The sequence below is a fragment of the Phocoena phocoena genome, chromosome 14 (assembly GCF_963924675.1).
Source record: "Phocoena phocoena chromosome 14, mPhoPho1.1, whole genome shotgun sequence".
Classification (NCBI taxonomy): domain Eukaryota; kingdom Metazoa; phylum Chordata; class Mammalia; order Artiodactyla; family Phocoenidae; genus Phocoena; species Phocoena phocoena.
This window is the reverse complement of record NC_089232.1, coordinates 19916056-19939105: the sequence shown is the minus strand read 5'-3', so window position 1 is coordinate 19939105 and position 23050 is coordinate 19916056. Positions and strand designations below refer to the sequence as shown.

At 39.7% G+C, this 23050-nt stretch overlaps 1 protein-coding gene across 5 annotated transcripts in view; it reads left to right on the top strand.

Annotated features, from left to right (window-relative positions):
- CTNNA2 (catenin alpha 2) overlaps window positions 1-23050 on the top strand; it is a 1049032-nt gene that overhangs the window by 231660 nt on the left and 794322 nt on the right. For all 5 annotated transcript variants that reach the window (XM_065891313.1, XM_065891311.1, XM_065891310.1 and 2 more), the window contains exons 4-5: window positions 5163-5282; window positions 10145-10411. In XM_065891313.1, the coding sequence (XP_065747385.1) occupies window positions 5163-5282; window positions 10145-10411 (387 nt within the window). The remainder of the gene's footprint in view (window positions 1-5162; window positions 5283-10144; window positions 10412-23050) is intronic.

The following is a 23050-nucleotide window of genomic DNA, read 5'->3' as shown; positions in this document are numbered from 1 at the left end:
CCTTTTAATGTGCTGTTGGATTCTGTTTGCTAGTATTTTGTTGAGGATTTTTGCATCTATGTTCATCAGTGATATTGGCCTGTAGTTTTCTTTCTTTGTGACATCCTTGTCTGGTTTTGGTATCAAGGTGATGGTGGCCTCGTAGAAGGAATTTGGGAGTGTTCCTCCCTCTGCTATATTTTGGAAGAGTTTGAGAAGGATAGGTGTTAGCTCTTCTCTAAACGTTTGATAGAATTCACCTGTGAAGCCATCTGGTCCTGGGCTTTTGTTTGTTGGAAGGTTTTTAATCACAGTTTCAATTTCAGTGCTTGTGATTGGTCTGTTCATATTTTCTATTTCTTCCTGATTCAGTCTTGGCAGGTTGTGCATTTCTAAGAATTTGTCCATTTCTTCCAGGTTGTCAATTTTATTAGCATAGAGTTGCTTGTAGTAATCTCATGATCTTTTGTATTTCTGCAGTGTCAGTTGTTACTTCTCCATTTTCATTTCTAATTCTATTGATTTGAGTCTTCTCCCTTTTTATCGTGATGAGTCTGGCTAATGGTTTATCAATTTTGTTTATCTTCTCAAAGAACCAGCTTTTAGTTTTATTGATCTTTGCTATCATTTCCTTCATTTCTTTTTCATTTATTTCTGATCTGATATTTATGATTCCTTTCCTTCTGCTAACTTTGGGGTGTTTTTGTTCTTCTTTCTCTAATTGCTTTAGGTGCAAGTTTAGGTTGTTTATTCGAGATGTTTCCTGTTTCTTGAGGTAGGATTGTATTGCTATAAACTTCCATCTTAGAACTGCTTTTGCTGCATCCCATATGTTTTGAGTCCTTGTGTCTCCATTGTCATTTGTTTCTAGGTATTTTTTTTTATTTCTTCTTGGATTTCTTCAGTGATCACTTCGTTATTAAGTAGTGTATTGTTTAGCCTCCATGTGTTTGTATTTTTTACAGATCTTTTCCTGTAATTGATATCTAGTCTCATAGCGTTGTGGTCGGAAAAGATATTTGACACAATTTCAATTTTCTTAAATTTACCAAGGCTAGATTTGTGACCCAAAATATGATCTATCCTGGAGAATGTTCCATGAGCACTTGAGAAAAATGTGTATTCTGTTGTTTTTGGATGGAATTCCTATAAATATCAATTAAGTCCATCTTGTTTAGTGTATCATTTAAAGCTTCTGTTTCCTTATTTATTTTCATTTTGGATGATCTGTCCATTGGTGAAAGTGGGGTGTTAAAGTCCCCTACTATGAATGTGTTACTGTCAATTTCCCCTTTAATGGCTGTTAGTATTTGCCTTATGTATTGAGGTGGTCCTATGTTGGGTGCATAAATATTTACAATTGTTATATCTTATTCTTGGATTGATCCCTTGATCATTATGTAGTGTCCTTCTTTGTCTCTTGTAATAGTCTTTATTTTAAAGTCTATTTTGTCTGATATGAGAATTGCTACTCCAGCTTTCTTTTAGTTTCCGTTTGCATGGAATAGCTTTTTCCATCCCCTTACTTTTAGTCTGTATGTGTCTCTAGGTCTGAAGTGGGTCTCTTGTAGACAGCATATATATGGGTCTTGTTTTTGTACCCATTCAGCCAATCTGTGTCTTTTGGTGTGAGCATTTAGTCCATTTACATTTAAGGTAATTATCGATATGTATGTTCCTATTCCCATTTTCTTAATTGTTTTGGGTTCATTATTGTAGGTCTTTTCCTTCTCTTGTGTTTCTTGCCTAGAGAAGTTCCTTTAGCATTTGTTGTAAAGCTGGTTTGGTGGTGCTGAACTCTGTCAGTTTTTGCTTGTCTGTAAAGGTTTTAATTTCTCCATCAAATCTGAATGAGATCCTTGATGGGTAGAGTAATCTTGGTTGCAGGTTTTTCTCCTTCATCACTTTAAATATGTCCTGCCAGTCCCTTCTGGTTTGCAGAGTTTCTGCTGAAAGATCAGCTGTTAACCTTATGGGGATTCTTTTGTGTGTTATTTGTTGTTTTTCCCTTGCTGCTTTTAATATGTTTTCTTTGTATTTAATTGGGTTTTTTTGTTTGTTTTTGTTTTTTTTGCGGTGTGTGGGCCTCTCACTGCTGTGGCCCCTCCCGCCGCGGAGCACAGCCTCTGGACATGCAGGCCCAGTGGCCATGGCTCACGGACCCAGCCACTCCGCTGCATGCGGGATCCTCCTGGATCGGGGCACAAACCCACGTCCCCTGCATTGGCAGGCGGACTCCCAGCCACTGCACCACCAGGGAAGCCTGTATTTAATTTTTGACAGTTTGGTTAATATGTTGTTGGCATATTTCTCCTTGGATTTATCCTGTATGGGACTCTCTGTGCTTCCTAGACTTGATTAACTATTTCCTTTCCCATATTAGGGAAGTTTTCAACTATAATCTCTTCAAATATTTTCTCAATCCCTTTCTTTTACTCTTCTTTTTCTGAAACCCCTATAATTCGAATGTTGCTGCATTTAATGTTGTCCCAGAGGTCTCTGAGACTGTCCTCAGTTCTTTTCATTCTTTATTCTTTATTCTGCTCTGCAGTAGTTATTTCCACTATTTTATCTTCCAGGTCACTTATCTGTTCTTCTGCCTCAGTTATTCTGCTATTGATCCCATCTAGAGTATTTTTAATTTCATTTGTTGTGCTGTTCATCATTGTTTGTTTCATCTTTAGTTCTTCTAGGCCCTTGTTAAATGTTTCTTGCATTTTGTCTCTTCTATCTCCAAGATTTTGGATCACCTTCACTATCATTATTCTGAATTCTTTTTCAGGTAGACTGCCTATTTCCTCTTCATTTGTTAGGTCTGGTGGGTTTTTATCTTGCTCCTTCATCTGCTGTTTTTCTGTCTTCTCATTTTGCTTATCTTACTGTGTTTGGGGTCTCCTTTTTGCAGGCTGCAGGTTCGTAGTTCCCGTTGTTTTTTGTGTCTGTCCCCAGTGGCTATGGTTGGTTCAGTGGGTTGTGTAGGCTTCCTGGTGGAGGGGACTAGTGCCTGTGTTCTGGTGGATGAGGCTGGACCTTGTTTTTCTGGTGGGCAGGTCCATGTCTGGTGGTGTTTTATAGGGTATCTGTGAACTTATTATGATTTTAGGCAGCCTCTCTGCTAATGGGTGGGGTTGTGTTCCTGTCTTACTAGCTGTTTGGCATAGGGTGTCCTGCACTGTAGCTTGCTGGTCGTTGAGTGAAGCTGGGTGCTGGTGTTGAGATGGAGATCTATGGGAGATTTGATATTATGTGTAGCTTGGAGGTCTTTTGTGGACCAGTGTCCTGAAGTTGGCTCTCCCACCTCAGAGGCACAGCACTAACTCCTGGCTGCAGCAACAAAAGCCTTTCATCCACATGGCTCAGAATAAAAGTGAGAAAAAGTAGAAAGAAAGAATTAGTAGAAGTAGAAAGAATGAAAGAACAGAAGGAAAGAAAGAAAGAAAGAAAGGTGGAAAGAAAGGAAGAAAGGAGAGAGGGAGGTAGGGAGAGAGGGAGGAAGGAAGGAAGGAGGGAAGGAAGGAAAAAAGAAAGAAGATAAAGTAAAATAAAATAAAGTAAGATAAAATAAAATTATTAAAATAAAAAAATAATTATTAAGAAAAAAATTAAAACAAAAAACAAAAGCACGGACGGATAGAACCCTAGGACAAATGGTGGAAGCAAAGCTATACAGACAAAATCTCAAGCCGAAACATACACCCTCACAAAAAAAGGAAAATTGGAAAAAAATCGTAAAACTTACTCTCAAAGTCCACCTCCTCAATTTGGGATGATTCGTTGTCTATTCATGTATTCCACAGATGCAGGTACATCAAGTTGATTGTGGAGGTTTAATCCGCTGCTCCTGAGGCTGCTGGGAGGGATTTCCCTTTTTCTTCTTTGTTCTCACAGCTCCGGGGCTCAGCTTTGGATTTGGCCCCGCCTCTGCGTGTAGGTTGCCGGAGGGCGTCTGTTCTTCGCTCAGACAGGACGGAGTTAAAGGAGTAGCTGCTTTGGGGACTCTGGCTCACTCAGCCCAGGGGTAGGGAGGGGCACGGAGTGCGGGGCGAGCCTGCAGCGGCAGAGGCTGACGTGACGTTGCACCAGCTTGAGGCGCACCGTGCGTTCTCCCGGGGAAGTTGTCCCTGGATCCCGGGACCCTGGCAGTGGCGGGCTGCACAGGCTCCCCGGAAGGGGGCTGTGGATAGTGACCTGTGCTCGCACACAGGCTTCTTGGTGGCAGCAGTAGCAGCCTTAGCGTCTCATGTCCGTCTCTGGGGTCTGTGCTCTTAGCCGCGGCTCACGCCCGTCTCTGAAGCTCCTTTAAGCAGTACTCTTAATCCCCTCTCCTCGCGCACCAGGAAACAAACAGGGAAGAAAAAGTCTCGGCAGCTCCAGACTTTTCCCCGGACTCCCTCCCGGCTAGCCGTGGAGCACTAACCCCCTGCAGGCTGTGTTCACGCCTCCAACCCCAGTCCTCTCCCTGCGCTCCAACCGAAGCCCGAGCCTCAGCTCCCAGCCCCGCCCGCCCCGGCGGGTGAGCAGACAAGCCTCTCGGACTGGTGAGTGCCGGTCGGCACCATCCTCTGTGCGGGAATCTCTCCGCTTTGCCCTCCGCACCCCTGTGGCTGTGCTCTCCTCGCGGCGCCGAAGCTCCCCCACTCCGCCACCCGCAGTCTCCGCCCGCGAAGGGACTTCCTAGTGTGTGGACACTTTTCCTCCTTCACACCTCCCTCCCACTGATGCAGGTCCCGTCCCTATCCTTTTGTCTCTGTTTTTTCTTTTGCCCTACCCAGGTACGTGGGGAGTTTCTTGCCTTTTGGGAGGTCTGAGTTCTTCTGCCTGCGTTCAGCAGGTGTTCTGTAAGAGTTGTTCCACGTGTAGCTGTATTTCTGGTGTATCTGTGGGGGGGAAGGTGATCTCCACATCTTACTCTTCTGCCATCTTCCTCTCGTCTCAATGTAGTATTTTATATGCTTTAGGAGTTCAGCAATTATTATCTTTTATATACAAAATATATAAATGTTGAACAAATATTTTTTTCTGATTATAAATGCTTCTTGGGGTACTTTTCCCCATTATTTTATTTAAATGTTAATGAATAAATGTTTTCTTTTTAACAAACTAACATTTCTAGCATGTTTAATAATATTGCAATACTAACTATCCAGTTATAAATATATTGGATTTTTTTTTTATCGTTTCAGGTGGAGGAGGCCTTAGAAGCTGTCAAAAATGCTACAAATGAGCAAGACCTTGCAAATCGCTTTAAAGAATTTGGAAAAGAGATGGTGAAACTTAACTATGTAGCTGCAAGAAGACAACAGGTGGGAAAGATTTTGGAAATCTAGGGGAGAAAGTGAGTGAGTTTAAGTAACCTTGTAGTTGTGTAGGCCCGGACAGTGGATCAGCTGCACCTGCCGGCTATCAGATCATCAGATGCCTTAGGAACCTGTGATCACAAAGGCATCTTCCTACTCGGGCCCGTTCTGGCCCTACCCTACCGCGCTGGTACTCCCTGGGTACTCTCCGGCCCCTGTGTGCTTACAGTAGGTCACAGGCCACCTGCTTCACTGGTGGGAACCACCACGCCAGCCCTACCACACTCTAACCTTCCTTTTTTTTTGACTTTTATATTTATTTTTTTATGGAAGTATAGTTGATTTACAATGTTGTGTTAATTTTGGCTATACAGCAAAGTGATTCAGTTATACATATATTGATATATACATTTTTAAATATTTTCTTCCATCATGGTTTATCTCAGGATATTGAACATAGTTCCCTGTGCTATACAGCAAAACCCTGTTGTTATGCACTTCATGTGTAATTGTTTGCATCTGCTAACCCCAAACTCCATCACTCCCCCACCACCCTCCCCCTTCACAACCACAAGTCTGTTCTCTATGTCTGACCACACTCTAACCTTTTGTTCACACTTGGAAAAGCTCCCGATTGAAATATAAAGAATATCAAACTGTGGTGTGGCCACTCCCTGGGCACTGTCCTTAGCCCTCACTTTTTATCTCCCAGCCCTGTGGACAGCACCGTGCATATACACACCCCAAGTGTGTAATATGTACAGTGAAACTTTTATCAAAGAGATTAAGTAAACACGAAGAAAAATAAAGAAAAGGCAGAGAGAGAGAGCGAAAGAGAGAGAGAGAGAAAGAGAGAGAGAGAAGGGAATGGACAGGGGAGGGAGAGCACAGGTAGCGAGTCACTTTGATGAAGGTGGTTGACCTGGGGTTTTCTTTGCCTCCCTTTTGTCTCAGGATGACACCCTCCATTTAGCCAGCTCTATTTGTTCAGTAGGTACCATTAGAATTTAGTTTCCAAAGAGTGTGTCCTTTTCTTTCTTCTTAGAAAAAAAAATCTTTAAATGTGGAGAGGTTAGTTAAAATCCTATTCACCCATCTTCTTGACTGTTCTCAGGATTCTTCAACATTTTGGGCACTTCCTAGTGACTTTTTCTAAGGTTCTCTGTGACCAACAGGAGAATTCTAGTGAACATTTGTTGAGTGTTCATCTGTGCCAGACTGAAGTGACACCCGTATTACAAATTGACAAAGATCTAGTCCCTTCCCCTAAAGAGCTTCCAGTGTCCTTTGTGGTGGGCACACAGTCATGACTTTAGTTCAGGCGATTATTTTTAAGTATTTTGTTATCAGCAGAATCCTTTGTTCATGTGGAATCTTGTGTGGTAGCCCACAATGTAATATGGTTAGGAGCGAAGTTACTCTGAAGCACAGGTTTGAGGCCCAAAAGCCAGTTAGCTTGTTTAAACAACTGAAAAAAAAATGCATTGAATCTTGATTTCAGTGACCAATGGGGAGGCTGGGGAGAAGGGTGGGTGCCAGGACACTCAGAGTCTTGTAGAGTGTTTGGATTTTATTGTAAGTGAATGGGTAGTAGTTGAATAGTTCAGAGTTTGGTATCAAAGTCTCAGATTTACAGTTTAATGTTATTCTAGGTACGTTGCAAAGATGGGGGTAGCATGGAAGAGGAGAGACTAGTTGTAGTTGGGAGGGGGCTGAAGTCATCTAGGTGAGCGATGCTGGTGATTCTGGAAAATCTTTATCAAAAGTTCAGGCTCTCGTTCAATTCGTCCAAAAGAATTTGGTGAGGAACACAAAACACAGAGGAAAAAATAAATACACACACTGAGTGTGAGGCACGAAGAGAACAAAGACACAGTTTATTCAGGACAGAAGCAAAAGTTACACACTCAGAGAAGCGTGTGGGCATCCTCTAGAGTGAGGGGTGCCACCCAGGGTTATTGATCCCCTTTTTGTCTTATTTTTAGCACTTTGAATGGGTGGGGGTCTTTTAGATTAGGGGGGAATATTCTTTGAGCAGAGGGTTGAGGTGTGGCCTGGATTTGCACCAGGTTGCATCAGCTTCTGGTCCTGTGCGTTTGTCTCCTGAAGCCACCCTACATGCACTCTAAGAGCTGTTTTCCCTTAAATTGTCCCTTACTAGTTGAGTGCCACACGTGGAAGGTCCTGTGCATTTTTATTGCACATGCTCCATGGTTTTTCATGGTCAGAGTTTCTTGCTCAGATGCTACAAAGTTTCTGTTTTAGATGCCATTCCTCCATGCATCATGGCCTCAGTAAGGGCAAAACAAGGAGGTAGCTTTGCCTTCTGACTCATGCCTGTACATGAGGAGGCTGTCCTGGGGCCCGGCTGTGTCTTTTCTGCCTCATTGGTGGTCTCAAATAGCTTGGCAGCAGTACTGGTGGAGAAAAGCATAGGGAGTCCACATTTATTTTGAAAATAGAACACTCAGGGCCTGCTGTGCAATTGGCTGTGGGAGTTTAGGGAGTGACAGCAACCAGTTCACATCTGAGGTTCTGTTTGAGCAAATGGATAGATGGTGAGGAATTTACTGAGATGGGTGAAGACTGGAAAGGGACCAGTGAGGGTTCGAGATCAAGATTTCATACTTAGATGCATTGATTTTGAGATGCTTGTAAAATCCATGTAGAAATGTCAAAAGGAGAGAGATGTGGGTTGGAGATGGAAACAAGTCATCAGCATGTAGCTGGTATTAAAATCCACAGTAATATATGAGATATTCATCTGAGAATGCCCATAAATATAATTTATTTTTATCTCATAAACCTTGTTTTAACTAATTGCTATTTCACACTCTTTCAAGAAAATGTAGGAAAAAAAGTAGAATTAAAAGAAGAAAGGGCTTCCCTGGTGGCACAGTGGTTGGGGGTCCACCTGCCGATGCAGGGGACGCGGGTTCGTGCCCCGGTCCGGGAGGATCCCACATCCTGCGGAGCGGCTGAGCCCGTGAGCCATGGCTGCTGGGCCTGCGCATCCGGAGCCTGTGCTCCACAACGGGAGAGGCCACAGCAGTGAGAGGCCCGTGTACCGCAAAAAAAAAAAAAAAAAAAAAGAAGAAAAAAATTGTATAACACTCTACCAGCCACAGAAGTGTCGTGCTAATATTTTGGTACATTACTTTTCAGTTGTTTATCTTCATATTGTAACATATTTACAATCATACCGTGCATACAAATAGGTGTAAAATGTTCTTCTTTATTTATCTTATAAATATTACCCATTTTATTATTTTTATAGAAACTTCTTTTAATATCCACATAAAGAGTCCATCAAATGAAAACTTCCATAGTCTACTTAAGCAATTCTTCATAAATCAGCATTTACATTGTTTACAGGTTTTATTCATGTGATTAAAAATGTTTCTAAAAATATCTTTATGGAAAGAATTTCCCACCCCTTATTTCTCACTTTCATATTTAGATTTTTTTTTTTTTTTTAGTATAGATATATCCCAGAATGGAGTCTAAGGTTTCTGGACCAGGTGTTCTGGAGGTTAATAAGACCCTTCATGACTAGTTGGGAGGAAACTTCTACCTGCACCACCTAGATTATTGACCAGTGTAGAGGATACCCTCACATGTTGGTTCCCCATTTATCTGTGTTGATCTTTAGGGCTAAAAATAAGTCATCCCAATTTAGAAATTGTGTTGGCTGGCATATATTTGTTAGTGCTTAAGCAAAGGGGGATAGATGGCTCAGTTAGTTATTTACTACTTAATGTCAGTTTGTCTTGACAATCTTAGATATCAAATATAATATGCTTGTCTCAGAATTATTTTGACCCATGGAAGAGATGTAATTCACTGTTTCCAGGTCATCCATCTATCATGTACCAAGTGAACAAATAGGAATAGAGCCCCAGTGGTTCAAATACCCTCTAAGGATAGATTTTGAAGCTAGAGAAATTTTCTCCCAGAGGTACTCAGCTGGCAGTCCTACATGGTTCTCAGAGAACAGTAACTGCCTTTAACATTTCCAAAAATGCTGTGAACATTTTCTTAACAATACCCTTTAAAGCTGAAAATAAAGAGACTCTCCAGTGGTACTATTTTGACATCTCAAACTAAGAAAGCAAATCATCTTTGATCTATTTTTTTTTTTATTATTCCCTAAACTCAAATGAGTGAGCCGCCATCAAAAGTAGTTTTAAAAAAAAACGAACCCTATGCTAGAAATGATAGTGAAGTGATAGTGATGCACTAAGCAAAATCAGAGGAGTTCGATTCCCCATGTTTGCGATTGTAATTGAATGTGGAGTCAGGCACAGTATCAGAAAACTGAAGTTTGGGGTTTCCATCTGCTGATAACTAACTCTGATCCATTCAAGCCAATTACCTTGTTGGTGGCTCAGTTTTGACATTCTTGCAGCAATATTTATTGAATGCATTTCATGGGCCAGATACTGTGCTGTTGCCTAAAGAACCACTGAGCAAGATAGCTAGGGCTCTCTGCTCTTATTAGACATACAGTTTAGGAGAAAGACATATACTTAAATAAGTAAATACAATAAAGCATTGATGAGTATTAATGATAGGAGGGAAGAGGATCTTGTGGGAGCAGATAGAAGGGGATGTAGCTTAGAGAGTTGTATGGAGAGTAGGTTCTCAGAGGATGGGCCCCATCAGGGGAAAGGATAGGGTGGAAGAGGGATACTCAGATATTTCACATAGAAAGAACAGTACGTGCAAAGTCTTGGCAGCTAGAGAGAAGAGAGAGGAGATGGTTTCTAAAATTCAGTGGTCCTAGATGTCTGTGACTTTAAGCTCTATTACAGATACTTCCATGGCAAGCTTCATGGAAGTGACGGGTTTGTGTTTTGCACACACAGGAGCTGAAGGACCCTCATTGTCGGGATGAGATGGCAGCCGCCCGAGGGGCTCTAAAGAAGAACGCCACAATGCTGTACACAGCCTCCCAAGCCTTCCTCCGCCACCCAGATGTTGCTGCCACCAGAGCCAACCGAGATTACGTGTTCAAACAAGTGCAGGAGGCCATTGCCGGCATCTCCAATGCTGCTCAAGCTACCTCGCCCACCGACGAAGCCAAAGGCCACACGGGCATCGGGGAGCTGGCTGCGGCTCTGAATGAATTTGACGTAAGCATCTGGGTGATATACCCAGAAGGGCGTGTGTTTTCACTGAAAAAATGTTTTGGGATGAAGGGCCACCAAGATAATATACATTGATTTACCTCTCTTGAGGCTTTTGATAGTAAGTTAAACTACCTGATGTATGACTGTTACTAGGAATCCGACATCTTGGTAGAACCTAGTTTACTGGTCTTTAAAGGAGCTAACTGCTGTGTTAAAGAGGACCAGATCCCATGCAGGTAGAAACCTTGAACACTGTAACTTTCCTACACCACAGGCTATTTTAGGGACAGTTTATCATTTGCAGGATTATCTTTATTATTAAAGAGGCAAATGTCATAGGCAGTGTAGATGTGGATTGCCTCGATGTTGTGTTTGGGTGAAGAACTGCTCTCAATTTCTTCATTTTCAATCAGTGGTGAGCAGACTCCACTGCCCTCTCATCCCATCCAGGATCCTGGTCTTCCTCTCATCAGCCCCTCTGGGTGGCACCTCTGCTAGTCCCGTGAATGACCCACATTCTGAACCTACTATTTCTAGGGGTGTGTCCCAATGAGGTAAGCAGTAGAAGGATGGCTCACTGTGCCATAGTCATGGCAACCGAATGAATGGGAAGGATGCATGTCATCAACAGCCCGGGATGACAGCTCTCACTGCCCCTGGGCCAGGATACAGCCCACCTGTGAGAAGGTGGAATTCAGTTGAGTTCATCCCATGTTCAGTGAGAGCCTACATGTGTTGTGAGCTAAAAACATTTATAAATAATTAGTATCTGATTTTAAGAGTTATATTTTCCCTTAGAGGAGATGAAGGATGCAGAAATGTACTGAAACCCTTTAAGTGATAAAATACAATGTAACAGGAATTCATAGGAGAAGAATTGGTTACTTAACAGCTGTGGAGAAAGATGATGAGTTTGCTTTTGGCTATGTTGACATGAATTTTTGGCAGGAGATGACTGGCTGCCTGCTAGAAAACAGAACTAGGAGCAAATGATTGTTAAAGGTATGGAGATGGATGATATAAAGGAAGGATAATTATAACACTTTATACACAGATAATTCTTTCCAGTTTTCACAGGCATCTCTCTGCTTTCTTTTATTTTTTCAGTTAGTCAAAAAAATATACATATATTGAACTCAGACCATATATATATTATTTCCAAAGTTTCTAAAATAAGGATTAGATACAATAAATTTCAATTATTTACCACAGAAATTAGGCCTTAACATGTGAATTCACAAAGTTTTAGGAGACAACAGAAAATTCGTTGGAACTAATAAGATACTTTAGTAAGGTTATTGATTTTAAAATAAAGATATAGAAGTTACTAGATTTCCATAATGTAAAAAAAAAAAAAGAAAAGAGATCCTGTTCACAAAATAAACAATAAAAATAATTTGTTGGCTTTATTTCACTACTTAATTTTATTTCTTTATTATGTTAGAAATAATCCTGATACAAATGTAGAGGATCTAAGATAGAAAATTATATTACTTTACTGAGGGGTAAGTTGTACTTTTTGGTAAATGATGTCATGATCCCAGGTAGGAAAAACTATTGACCCTATCAGTTTTTATAATATTCAGACAATCTGTATAAAAATTCTAGGAGGGTTTTCTTGGAACTTGACAGAGTGATGATATATTTTTTTTTTCCTTTTATTTTTTCTGGGTTAAGAATGAATGAGCCCATAATTTAAAAAAACAAAAATGAGCAGGTCATGCACTCAGATATTAATACATTACAATGCCACATTAATTTTTATTGAGTACATTAGAATAAAATTGTCTCATCAGTTAAACAGAATAGAAAATTATAACATCAACTACAAAATTATTTTATGAAATGATGCTTTCTTTTTTTTTTTTTTTTTTTGCGGTATGCGGGCCTCTCACCGTTGTGGCCTCTCGTCGCAGAGCACAGGCTCCGGACACGCAGGCTCAGCGGCCATGGCTCATGGGCCTAGCCGCTCCGCGGCATGTGAGATCTTCCCGGACTGGGGCACGAATCTGTGTCCCCTGCATTGGCAGGCGGACTCTCAACCACTGTGCCACCAGGGAAGCTCTGAAATGGTGCTTTTTAAAATTAAAGAATATTTAGATTTTGACACAATTACACTTTTATAATCATAGTTTATTTTATAATCAAAAAATAAGCAATAAAGCCTAAGTGAGAACCTGGTAATAGAGTAGATATGCAGCATACAGAGGACTCTCTTGAAGGAATGTCCAGACTCTTCACCTGCTGCCGCCTTCTGCCCGAGAGCGTGGTGACTGCAGCTTCCCATTCTCTTTGTATCTCAACCATTTTCATTGTATCTCAACCATTTTCATTAAAAGGAGCTTTTACCTGCAGTGAATTTAACAATTGAGGCATCATTTGGGTTATTATGGCTTTGGATTCAGAAAATAAAACTTAGGCCATGTGGGAAACGTCTACTAGTAAAGTATGTTGGAGTACTTTCCAACTGTTCTAATAGGTTGGTGTCTTCTCATTATGGACAAATAGGCTTTGGGAGGTTAACATATGAATGCAATAGTCAAAGATTTTTTTTTTATAAAAAAAGTGGCATGTTAACTAATTCACTAATTATATTTTATTAACTTTATATATTGCTGTGTGTCATTATAAATATTAACTAAGTGATGTTTATTACTTATATTAACTCAGTATCTTATATGTTAACTAATTGTATATTATATTAGCTAAGTATATTAACCAAGTAATATTTTATTATTAAATGTATATTAGTTCTCAAGCTATGTAAATTGCATGCAACATTATCTAATGTTTAAAATTGTATTTCTCAGATGTTGACAGAAATCAACATGTGGAGCTGTCTCAATTAGCAATTCATAGGTAGTAATCCCATTTGGTGTGGTCCTCTAAAAACAGTTATTTAGTAAATGAAATTGATTTCAGTACTTTCTCAAAAGTAGTAATGCTAGTAAAATATTATTATTTAAAGATATAATATAATTAACCAGTTGTAGATTTTTTATCATTTCTGACACCAGCAAACCTAGACAGTCCTTAACGATATTTGAAAATCTCTCACTAAAATAATGTTCCATTTCTCTTTGTAACAGAATTATACATTTCTGTTCTATATTTGCATAATGAATACCTCGGTATTTTTTATTTCCCAGGCGTATTGACTTGAAGTTGATTTAGAATTCACAGGCATTTGTCTTAAATCCTAAATGCTATTCTCAGATATTAAACAAATTGATAATACATTGGGTGGGAAACTCACTGACACTTCCTGTGATTTACTTTTCTGGTAATATCCCTTACCCGTGCTTGGTTTGGTGGCTTGCCAATGTAATAGGGATTTGAAAAAGTCAAGCAACTTGGAGATTCTGAAGTGAAAAGAACTGTACAAATATAAAATATATTTTCAGTCATCCCCTAATGTTGAATTTGAAGTCCAGACCATTTCATAATAATAGTCATCATTGTGTTAAACCCAGTTTTTCTGGGAGGTAGGATGCAGAAGTGGCTTCGAGTTTCTCAGCTGATTAAGAACAAGGCAAAAATTAGTATTTTTGCATTCATTTGTCTAAAATTATAGGATTGATTTCTACCCAGTTATAGTTGGATAACTATATAGTTATAATTATGGCTCAATGCTCGGTGACCTATTTTCTGGCATTATTATCCTACCTACATGAAGAGTTGATGTAGTGATTTATAAAGTAAAAGACTGAAAGAAAAAACCCAGTATTTTAACAACTTGAAACTGTCAAGAGAGTCTCTAATGATACAACAGCAAAAAGTAAAATGATTGCTAATCAATGGAAAAATCAACCTCTGTTTAAAATGTGGCAACTTGAGATAGGTAATTTTATCTAGTGAAGCTATCTACTAAGGGATACTGAAAAGAATTTAGAAAAATGTGGTGACTGCTCAGAAGTAAATCATGTTATCATGTCAATTTTGACTGCTAGAAAACTTCCAAGAGTGGGAGAAAGGAAAATGAAAAGTTATTCCTAAAGAATCTCTTTATTATTTTAAAGAAAAGAGAGGATGCCATGCCTTGTTTTTTGAAGCTTTCTTTTGTAGATGAAGGTACTTTAGAAAAATGGAAATTGACACCATTCATGGTCCAGTCTTCATAATTGATAGCTATTTTGCTTTTACAGTTATTATTTTCTTTTAAATCAGACAATTCCTCTAACCTTAATCTCAAAGTCCTCTAATCTTAAGCATTCTACTTGTGGTTTTGCTTCTTTCTTTTTCCATTTCCCTGGGAATTGGCTTGACTAATAATTCTCTTTTGCTTTTACATTTAATTTCTCCTACTCTACTTGTTTGGTTCCCTCAGCCTATAGAAAAAATGTATTTGTATTCTACAACCTAAAAAGAAAATGAAATAAAATGTTAGACTACCATACTTATCATCTTCTCATATTTCACTCTTTGTTTTCCTTACAGAGTTAAGAAGTAGATTCTAATCTACTTGGCCTCTGACTAGCTCTTACCTCTTTCAGCCTTGTCATCTACCCTCTACTCCTTCCCCTTCTCTGTGATACTATGTCTGACAGTCTCTAGGGAACGTTCACTCATGAAATCTTTGTGCTCTTATTTTCTAGTTCTTGACTGCTTCACCTTTGGAAAGAGGGGGGCATTGAATAGTATTAACTATACTTTCTCTTTCACTGTATTACTTCTTACTTGTAAGATTTAAATATCTGTGCTTGAGAAGTAGGACAGCCTGATCTCAACCACATTGAGCTGAAATGTCACCATGACATACCAACCCTGTGTAAGTTGCCATGTTTATTTCTGCCTAATTTTTCATACCTCCCCTCTACCTTTTAGGTTTTCTTCCTTTTTTCTCCTTCTTTTAAAATATATTTTCATTTCTTGATCCAGTGCTAATTCTCTCACTGATCTGGCGTTCAGTGGGTGGAAATGTTGGAGTGTGACTATGAGGAATGATGAGACATCTGTATCACAGGTGGATGAGGACGGCAAGGATCTGTAATCTGACAATGTTAAGGGATTGAGCCTAACTGCAGTGGGAGAGAATTGTCACACCCCGGGGAGCAACTTCATGCTCCAGTGTTTACTCCCTATAGGGTTATTCCAACTGTGTGCTGTCCTCAGGGGGTGCACTCACATTCTAGGAGATTTAGTACAAAGAAAGAGGTGAAGGAACAGGAGTCCAGGTGACAGCAATCACTTCACAGCAGGACCCCAGCTCATTGCTGGGACATGAAAAGAGGTTCCTGGGTACCTGAGAGTAATAACAACCCTGGACTAGAGTTTGGGATCCAGGGTTGGCATATAGCTCCAGTGGAGAGCTGGAGGGCTATGTAGATCACTTAGGTCACAGGCCCAAATACATGACCTCAGAGATCTATGCTGAAGGAATCTGAAGTAGAGTTTTTCTGTTGACCCCCTTCTCCAAATATCACTCTTCATATTTTTGAATAGGAAATAATTATTTCTTATTCTTGTTACCAGGCCCAGATAGATGCTCCTGGGGAAGCGCTAGTCCCTTAAGGAGCCATGAACCAGAATTCTGGCTGGCTCAGGGATTCTTAAAGGGTTTTATTGATTCATGGCTCTACAACATCAGGCAAGGAGGAAGGTGTCCTTGGAGAAGTACATTTCACAGAGCATCTTATTCAGTCCTTTCCCAGTTCTAACCCTCCCTTTGGCTGTGGAAATCAACATAGTTATTTATCATAGAGGCTCACCCCAGGCCTCATCTCCTTCTCTGATGTTCTGTAAAGTTATTCTGACTGCAGACATCTGGTAACCCCCATACTGGGTTAAGAAGATCATACGTTTTCTATGTATTTGTTTACATTAGAGTGAGGGTAGAGAGAGGAGAGGAGAGGGCCCCATCAAAATACTGTAAACACACTGGTAAGGAAAATGCAAGATGTAGCTCATGTTCTAAAGCAATTAGCAAAGTGGAGAGACAAATGCATACAAATAAAAGCCAGTAAGCAGGACCATTTAACTTTTGAAAAGCAATTTCAGATTTCTAATTCAGGTGCTAAAAAGATGGAGCAGGCAAGCTCAGCAATCTTCTGCCTGTCTGAGTTCATGCCAATATTTCTGAAGGCTTAATATCTGTACAATTATTATGTCTGTTATTCTTTAATACATTTATTAGTACTCCTTAATAATGCTCTCTGCTATATTCCTATGAAGTGGTTCCCACTTAATTGGCTTTTAGAAGTAGCCTAGGACATTGGGAAGAGCCCAGAACTTGGATTCAAATGCCTGGCTACTACTTAAAGCCCTGTAAGTAACAAAGGATGTGTGACCTTAAGTTACCGAGATAGCATCTCTAACCCTTGGAATAAGGTTTAGGCACAGGAGAGCTAAGATCCTTCATAAAGGTGTAAAGGAGAAATGCTTACTGAACAGGTATAGTTACCACAGTGCTTAAATGCTGTGGCATGCACCTATATACATAGTATGCACCTAACCTTCTGTGTGTGTGTGGCAGGGGTGAGATTAGGGAGGGTGAAATCAGAGAAGAATTCCTGGAGGACGTGGTGCATGAGTAGGAATTAACGTGATGAGTGTGAATGAGACTGCTTCTCAGACAGAAAGAACATCCTTGCATGCAGAGGTGTGGTGGGTAGAGGAAACGTAAGCTATTTGGTTCTGGAGCCCAGGGAGAAATCTGGCTAAGTCGGTGAGCTGGAGGAAGCTTCTAGAGGCTTGTAGGCCTTGAAAGGGGCTGGGCTTCAACCTGAAGGCACTAGGGAGTTGCTGGTGATCTAAGCAGGGGAATGTATGCATGGTCAGATTTGTGTTTTTAAATATCTCTTTGGCTGCAGAGTGGAGAATGGATTGGAAAAGGGCAAGGCTGCAGTGCAGCGAGAGTGATTAGGGCGAGAGGTTATGAATGTCTGAGGACATTGTGAGAACAGGAATGGGAAGAAGTGGATGGATCTGAACCACATTGAAGGAGTAGAATCAACAGGCCTTGAGGACTGTACTTATTTTCATTTATTGAAAGAGTTAATGCTTTGTATAGTAAGCTTTAATTATGTAAAAAAAAACAAACATTTTTACAGGTCCAGTTGTGAAGTCTTGAGAATTTTCAGTCTTTTGTGGGATATTTGTTTTTTTATGTAATATAACTTTCTTGCATTGATTTCTTTTTTCTGGCTCTTAATTTACTTAACTTACATTCCTCCCAATATAATTATGAAATGCCTGCTAATTTATAGATATGTGTTTTGAACATTTTATTCCAAATTCTACAATATCTAGGATTTTTCTAATTTAGTTTAAGCTATTTATGTTTAATCGAGCTCCAATTAGTGTGTGCTTTCTAATGTTTATTTTACTTTTAAAAAACAACAAACTTTTACACACACTTTAAAAAAGTGGAGACATTTTCCCATGTGGTAGGACGTAATAGTAATAACAGGGTTAGTAGGGTCCAGCAATTCTCATATCTTCTCTGAATCAATCTGCCCTTTTTTACTCTGGCAAATTAAACTCACCAAAATGTACTTTTAATCCTTCCTAGCTAGAAACATTCAGTGGTGTTTTAGCATTCTTTATCACACACTGACATCTGGTGGCTAAATAGAACATTAACCCATACTCCAGTGGGTTTCTGTCTAACTGTAAGCATAGCACAACCTAAATACACACTGTGCGGCCAAACTCAGGGGATGTAAATATGGAGAGGGTGTAGCCTGCCTTCAGAGAACTGTTAGTCTGCTTGTGACAACTTTTGTAAACTAATGTTATACAGTGGATGTTGCATTAATCCCTTTTGGAAAAGTTTGTAGCCCTGGGAAGGTGGTAAAGATGGATACAGATGCAAATGAGTTTATAGCAAGAGATGCTCAAGGCAGGGTGGAGTTTTGAGGGGTTCTACTGGCTGAGTGTGAGACAGTCAGCCAACATCTGGGACAAGGTATTCTTCCTGAGCCAGGAAGCAGGGACCCATTTATCCAGTATCATCATTTATTGCTGAGAAATCTTATTCTGGAACATTGTTGCCTCCCATGTCTTCTTGCTTCCCAGAAACTTTAGCTTTATAAGGTGTTATAAGCCTAGGAGTATTTCCTGATAGCATCATTTACTTTTCTGTCATGTCTTATTATAATTACACCAAGGAAATATCCCAAGACAATTTAATTTCTCTTCTACATTTCAATTAGCAAACATGGAGCTACAAAACGTCATTGTGCAAAACAGCAGAATGATATTTGAAATATCCTTCTTGAAAATTGTGGTTCAAATTCTCACTTATTTGCCTCCCTGATGTCTTTAATCAAAAGTATTATATTTCCAATCAAGTTCTATTTCTTTTCACAAGGGAAAATGTAAGAACCTATATTTTCCCCAAGATAATATTTTTCTCCTTTAAGAATATTGACTGATTCTGTGGATCTGAGTTCACCTTTATTTCAAATAATTAGTACTAAATCTAACAGTGAATATTGACATAATTGATTATCATATTCTAAACTGTCTAAATATGTGATGGCAAATATGATTTTGATTATCATTTATTTATTAGCCATACTATAAACTTTGGGAACCAAACAAGTCCTTTTATCTAGTGAACTGTTTAGTGGTGAAACGTGTGATTTCTTTAAAACGCTCACCTCCTTGGTCTTATTTTTTTATGATTTCTTGTGTTAGAGTGCTTGTCTGTACTTAGCCCTCCAGAATTATACCTTCCCCTTCTTGTGTGTTTCCTATGGTACAGTAATGAGGATGTACTTGGTACTCATTTTTAAGATTTAGTTTGATTCTGTGGTGAACTACACACTCACACACACACAGCTCTTCCTAAAACACTCATTTGGATTTCTCATCAAACAAATTCCTTAACATACTTCCAGAACTTCTCCAGCAGCATGTTCGGGAAACTTTACTATAACCTATTGTGTCCCATTGTTCATTTCTCCAAATGTTCTCTTATACCCTGTTTTGTTCTTATTACACACATTCATTGAGCTAAGGCGGTAGGGAAATGGTTACCCATGGATGCACGTGTGGCAGAAAAATTTGCAGGCAGCTGATGTAACTGAGGGCATTAGTCCTGTGTTCATCCTCCTGGTTACACTAGTCACGCTGGTGGACAATGTTACATCATGGTGTAGGGCAAACAAAACAAGCTCGTGTCTGAATCCAGCCACAGAACTCTTCCTTCTATGCCTCTGCTTCTGAATCTATAAAATGGGCTAATAATATTGACTCCTCAAAATTGTGATAGTAATTTTATGAGATGAACATTCATAGGTGCCTAATCCACGGTAGGCTAGTTATTACCTTTTTCTCCTACCTCTCTTAACAGAAATGTCAGCCAGACGTCTTCTACCCAAAGTTAGTGTTAAAGCTGTTCCCTAGAAGTCTTAGGGATCAGTACCTGACTGAAAAGTTGTTAATGTCACTTGACAGTATTTATAGATACAGTAATACCATTCACTATTCTGCGGCCATATCTACACCATGATGCACAACAGCCTCCAAAGAAGGTTTGACCAAAGCATAAGCAATGTTTTTTTTTTTTTTTTTTTTTTTGCGGTACGGGGGCGTCTCACTGTTGTAGCCTCTCCCGTTGCGGAGCACAGGCTCCGGACGCGCAGGCTCAGCGGCCATGGCTCACGGGCCCAGCCGCTCCACGGCATGTTGGATCTTCCCGGACCGGGGCACGAACCCGTGTCCCTTGCATCGGCAGGTGGACTCCCAACCACTGCGCCATCAGGGAAGCCCAAGCAATCTTTTTTTACAAAAAAAAAAAGTATTAGTATTTTTTATTGATGTATAGTTGTTTAATAGTGTTGTGTTAATTTCTGCTGTACAGCAAAGTCATTCAAATATATATATATATGTATGTATATATATGTATGTTCTTTTTATATTCTTTTCTATTATGGTTTATCATAGGATATAGAATATAGTTCCCTGTGCTCTACAGTAGGACCTTATTGTTTCTCCATTCTATATGTAATAGTTTGTGTCTGCTAACCCCAACCTCCCAGTCCATCCCTCCCCCACCCCCTTCCCCCTTGGTAACCACAAGTCCATTCTTTAGGTCTATATCAGTGAGTCTGTTTCTGTTTCATAGATAAGTTCATTTGTGTCATATTTTAGATTCCACATATAAGTGATATCATATGACATTTGTCTTTCTCTTTCTGACTTCACTTAGTATGATCATCTCGAATTGCATCCATGTTGCCAAAGCATAAGCAATCTTGAAAGGTGGGCAATTATGCATCACAGGGGAAAAACCCAAGCAGAGACTAAATAACCACCTGGCTGAAGGATGAGTCTTAAAGTGAGAACTTGTACGTCCTGTGCTAACACTGAGTGTGTAAGCTTTCTCATTGTGTTTATTTGGAAATTCTCTTTGCTTTACTGGCTTCTGATGTAGTGAAAGCCACCTTTCGCTTCACATTAAGCATCCGATTTCTTCAGGTTTGGGGGTCTCTGAGATGCTCATAGTACGCCTGGAAGGAAGAGGGGCGACTCAGAGAAAGGGGTGGGGAGAGAGGATGAAATGATGGTTCCTTCTCTCCCCAGGGACCACAGTGTAAAGGAATTTATCACTTTTTTAACATGTTCTTTTAACAACATGATATCTTTTCAGCACAGTTAATTAGCAAGACACGCCACTTGTTATAAAGATGTAATACAAAAACTAGGAAAAAATAAAGCAGTGTGAAAAGACAGTGTTGAATCCTACATTTGATTAATGCTCAGCTTTTCTATCACTAATATTCTCTTGAAAATTTCCAGGATTCTCAGTTGTGGAGAGGAGTAAGACTTCCCCATGTTCTAGAATGAGGATGGACCTATATTTCCCAGACTAGAATATACACTTACAGGTCAGAGAGAATTTCTAATATAGAAATTTCTAATACAGGGATTTCTAATTCAGAAAATCAAACATTAATAGTACTAAAAGTCCTCTTGTTCCGGTCTAGCCCATATAAGCCAATTTATAAATGTAAGAAGTGATTTCCAGAGAGATCAAACATTTTGCTCAAACTTGACACAAGTAATTATTCTCATAACCGAAGGAGGAATACAAGTCTTTTGATTTCAGCTGTATTGGCGAAGAATGGGGTGGGAGGTGTTATCATTACCATCTCCATCAACTCCCTAAAGATACCCCAATAATCACACAATCTAAGTAGAAGAATATGCTCACTGTGCAAATGCAGCCTCCAGGCAGGTCCTTTCTTACTCCCAACCAGTTTCCCTCTCCTAAAACTGTCCTAGGAAGAAATTCTGGAGCCAACACTGCTTGTTTCCCAGGTCCCTGCTTCAGTTGCTCCTCTGAAAGGACTACAAACATAAATGTGCATCTCTCTGTTTGAAAATAACTTAATAGCATCTTCCATAATGCTTCTTCAGCTTATTCTGATCACTGAGGGCTTGGCACAGTCTTTAAGCACAGAAACATCACCAATCAGAAAAAAAAGTTTTCTGCAGAACAACTTTTTTTTTTTTTTTTTACAAAGACCTGTCACAGATTTGAAGATGACATTTGGGGATATCTGAAGGAGGAGAAGATCTCTAAGGTTGGAAAAGATAACGTACTTTATCTGTCACTGACCCCGCAGAGTGTAGCAGCCCTTTGGCATGTGGATGCAGGCTGTTTTTATTTCCAGATTCTCTCGAGCCTACATACCAGATTCACTTTTAAAATATGGAGCAGAAAATAAACCTGAAGTGACACAAGGCAAAGGCAGACTTAATAATAACATTCTAGCACCTAAGAACTTATTTATGCAATAAGGAGATATGAAAAACCAAATTTGTAGTGAAAATATCCAAAAAAACCTGAATATCTCCCAGATATTTTCTCTAGGTAGCAGTGACTATGAGTATTTTTCCCCTGTATTTCTCATTTCCCAAACTTTCTCTCACTAATATTCCTTAATTTAGAAAAATATTTTGCTTGAAAAAATTTAAAACTGTTTGCAGACATGTTGCAAATATAAAAATAAAGAATACCACATATTCTTTACCTAGATTTACCTATTCTTAGTAGTTTTCTCCATTTGCTGTGTCATTTGTCATCTCTCTCTGTCTCTCCGAGGCACACAAACTCTTTATTTTTAAATGGTTAAAAGCAACCTTATTTTATACATACACACACATACACACACACACACACACACACACAGACACACATGCCCAGACAAACAGTAGAGAATCTCTCCCAAATTATTTCCATTAAGAATTACAGATTTGGGCTTCCCTGGTGGTGCAGTGGTTGAGAGTCCGCCTGCCGATGCAGGGGACTCGGGTTCGTGCCCCAGTCCTGGAAGATCCCACAGGCCGCGGAGTGGCTGGGCCCGTGAGCCATGGCTGCTGAGCCTGCATATCCGGAGCCTGTGCTCTGCAACGGGAGAGGCCACAACAGTGAGAGGCCCGGGAAAAAAGAATTACAGATTTATAAAAGGGGTGACATCAGAGCACCTATAAACTGGCTAGTTTGACTAGTTCAAAAAATTATTAATTTAATGGAGGGCTGTAGTTACAACAAAATCTCCGCAGATATTGACTTTACACAGTAATTACCATGAAAAATTGTGTCCTTAAAACTAGATGGTTAAATAAAGTAATCACTTATCTAAATTTGACTAATCCATGCCCACATATTCTCAATTTTAGTGTTAAACA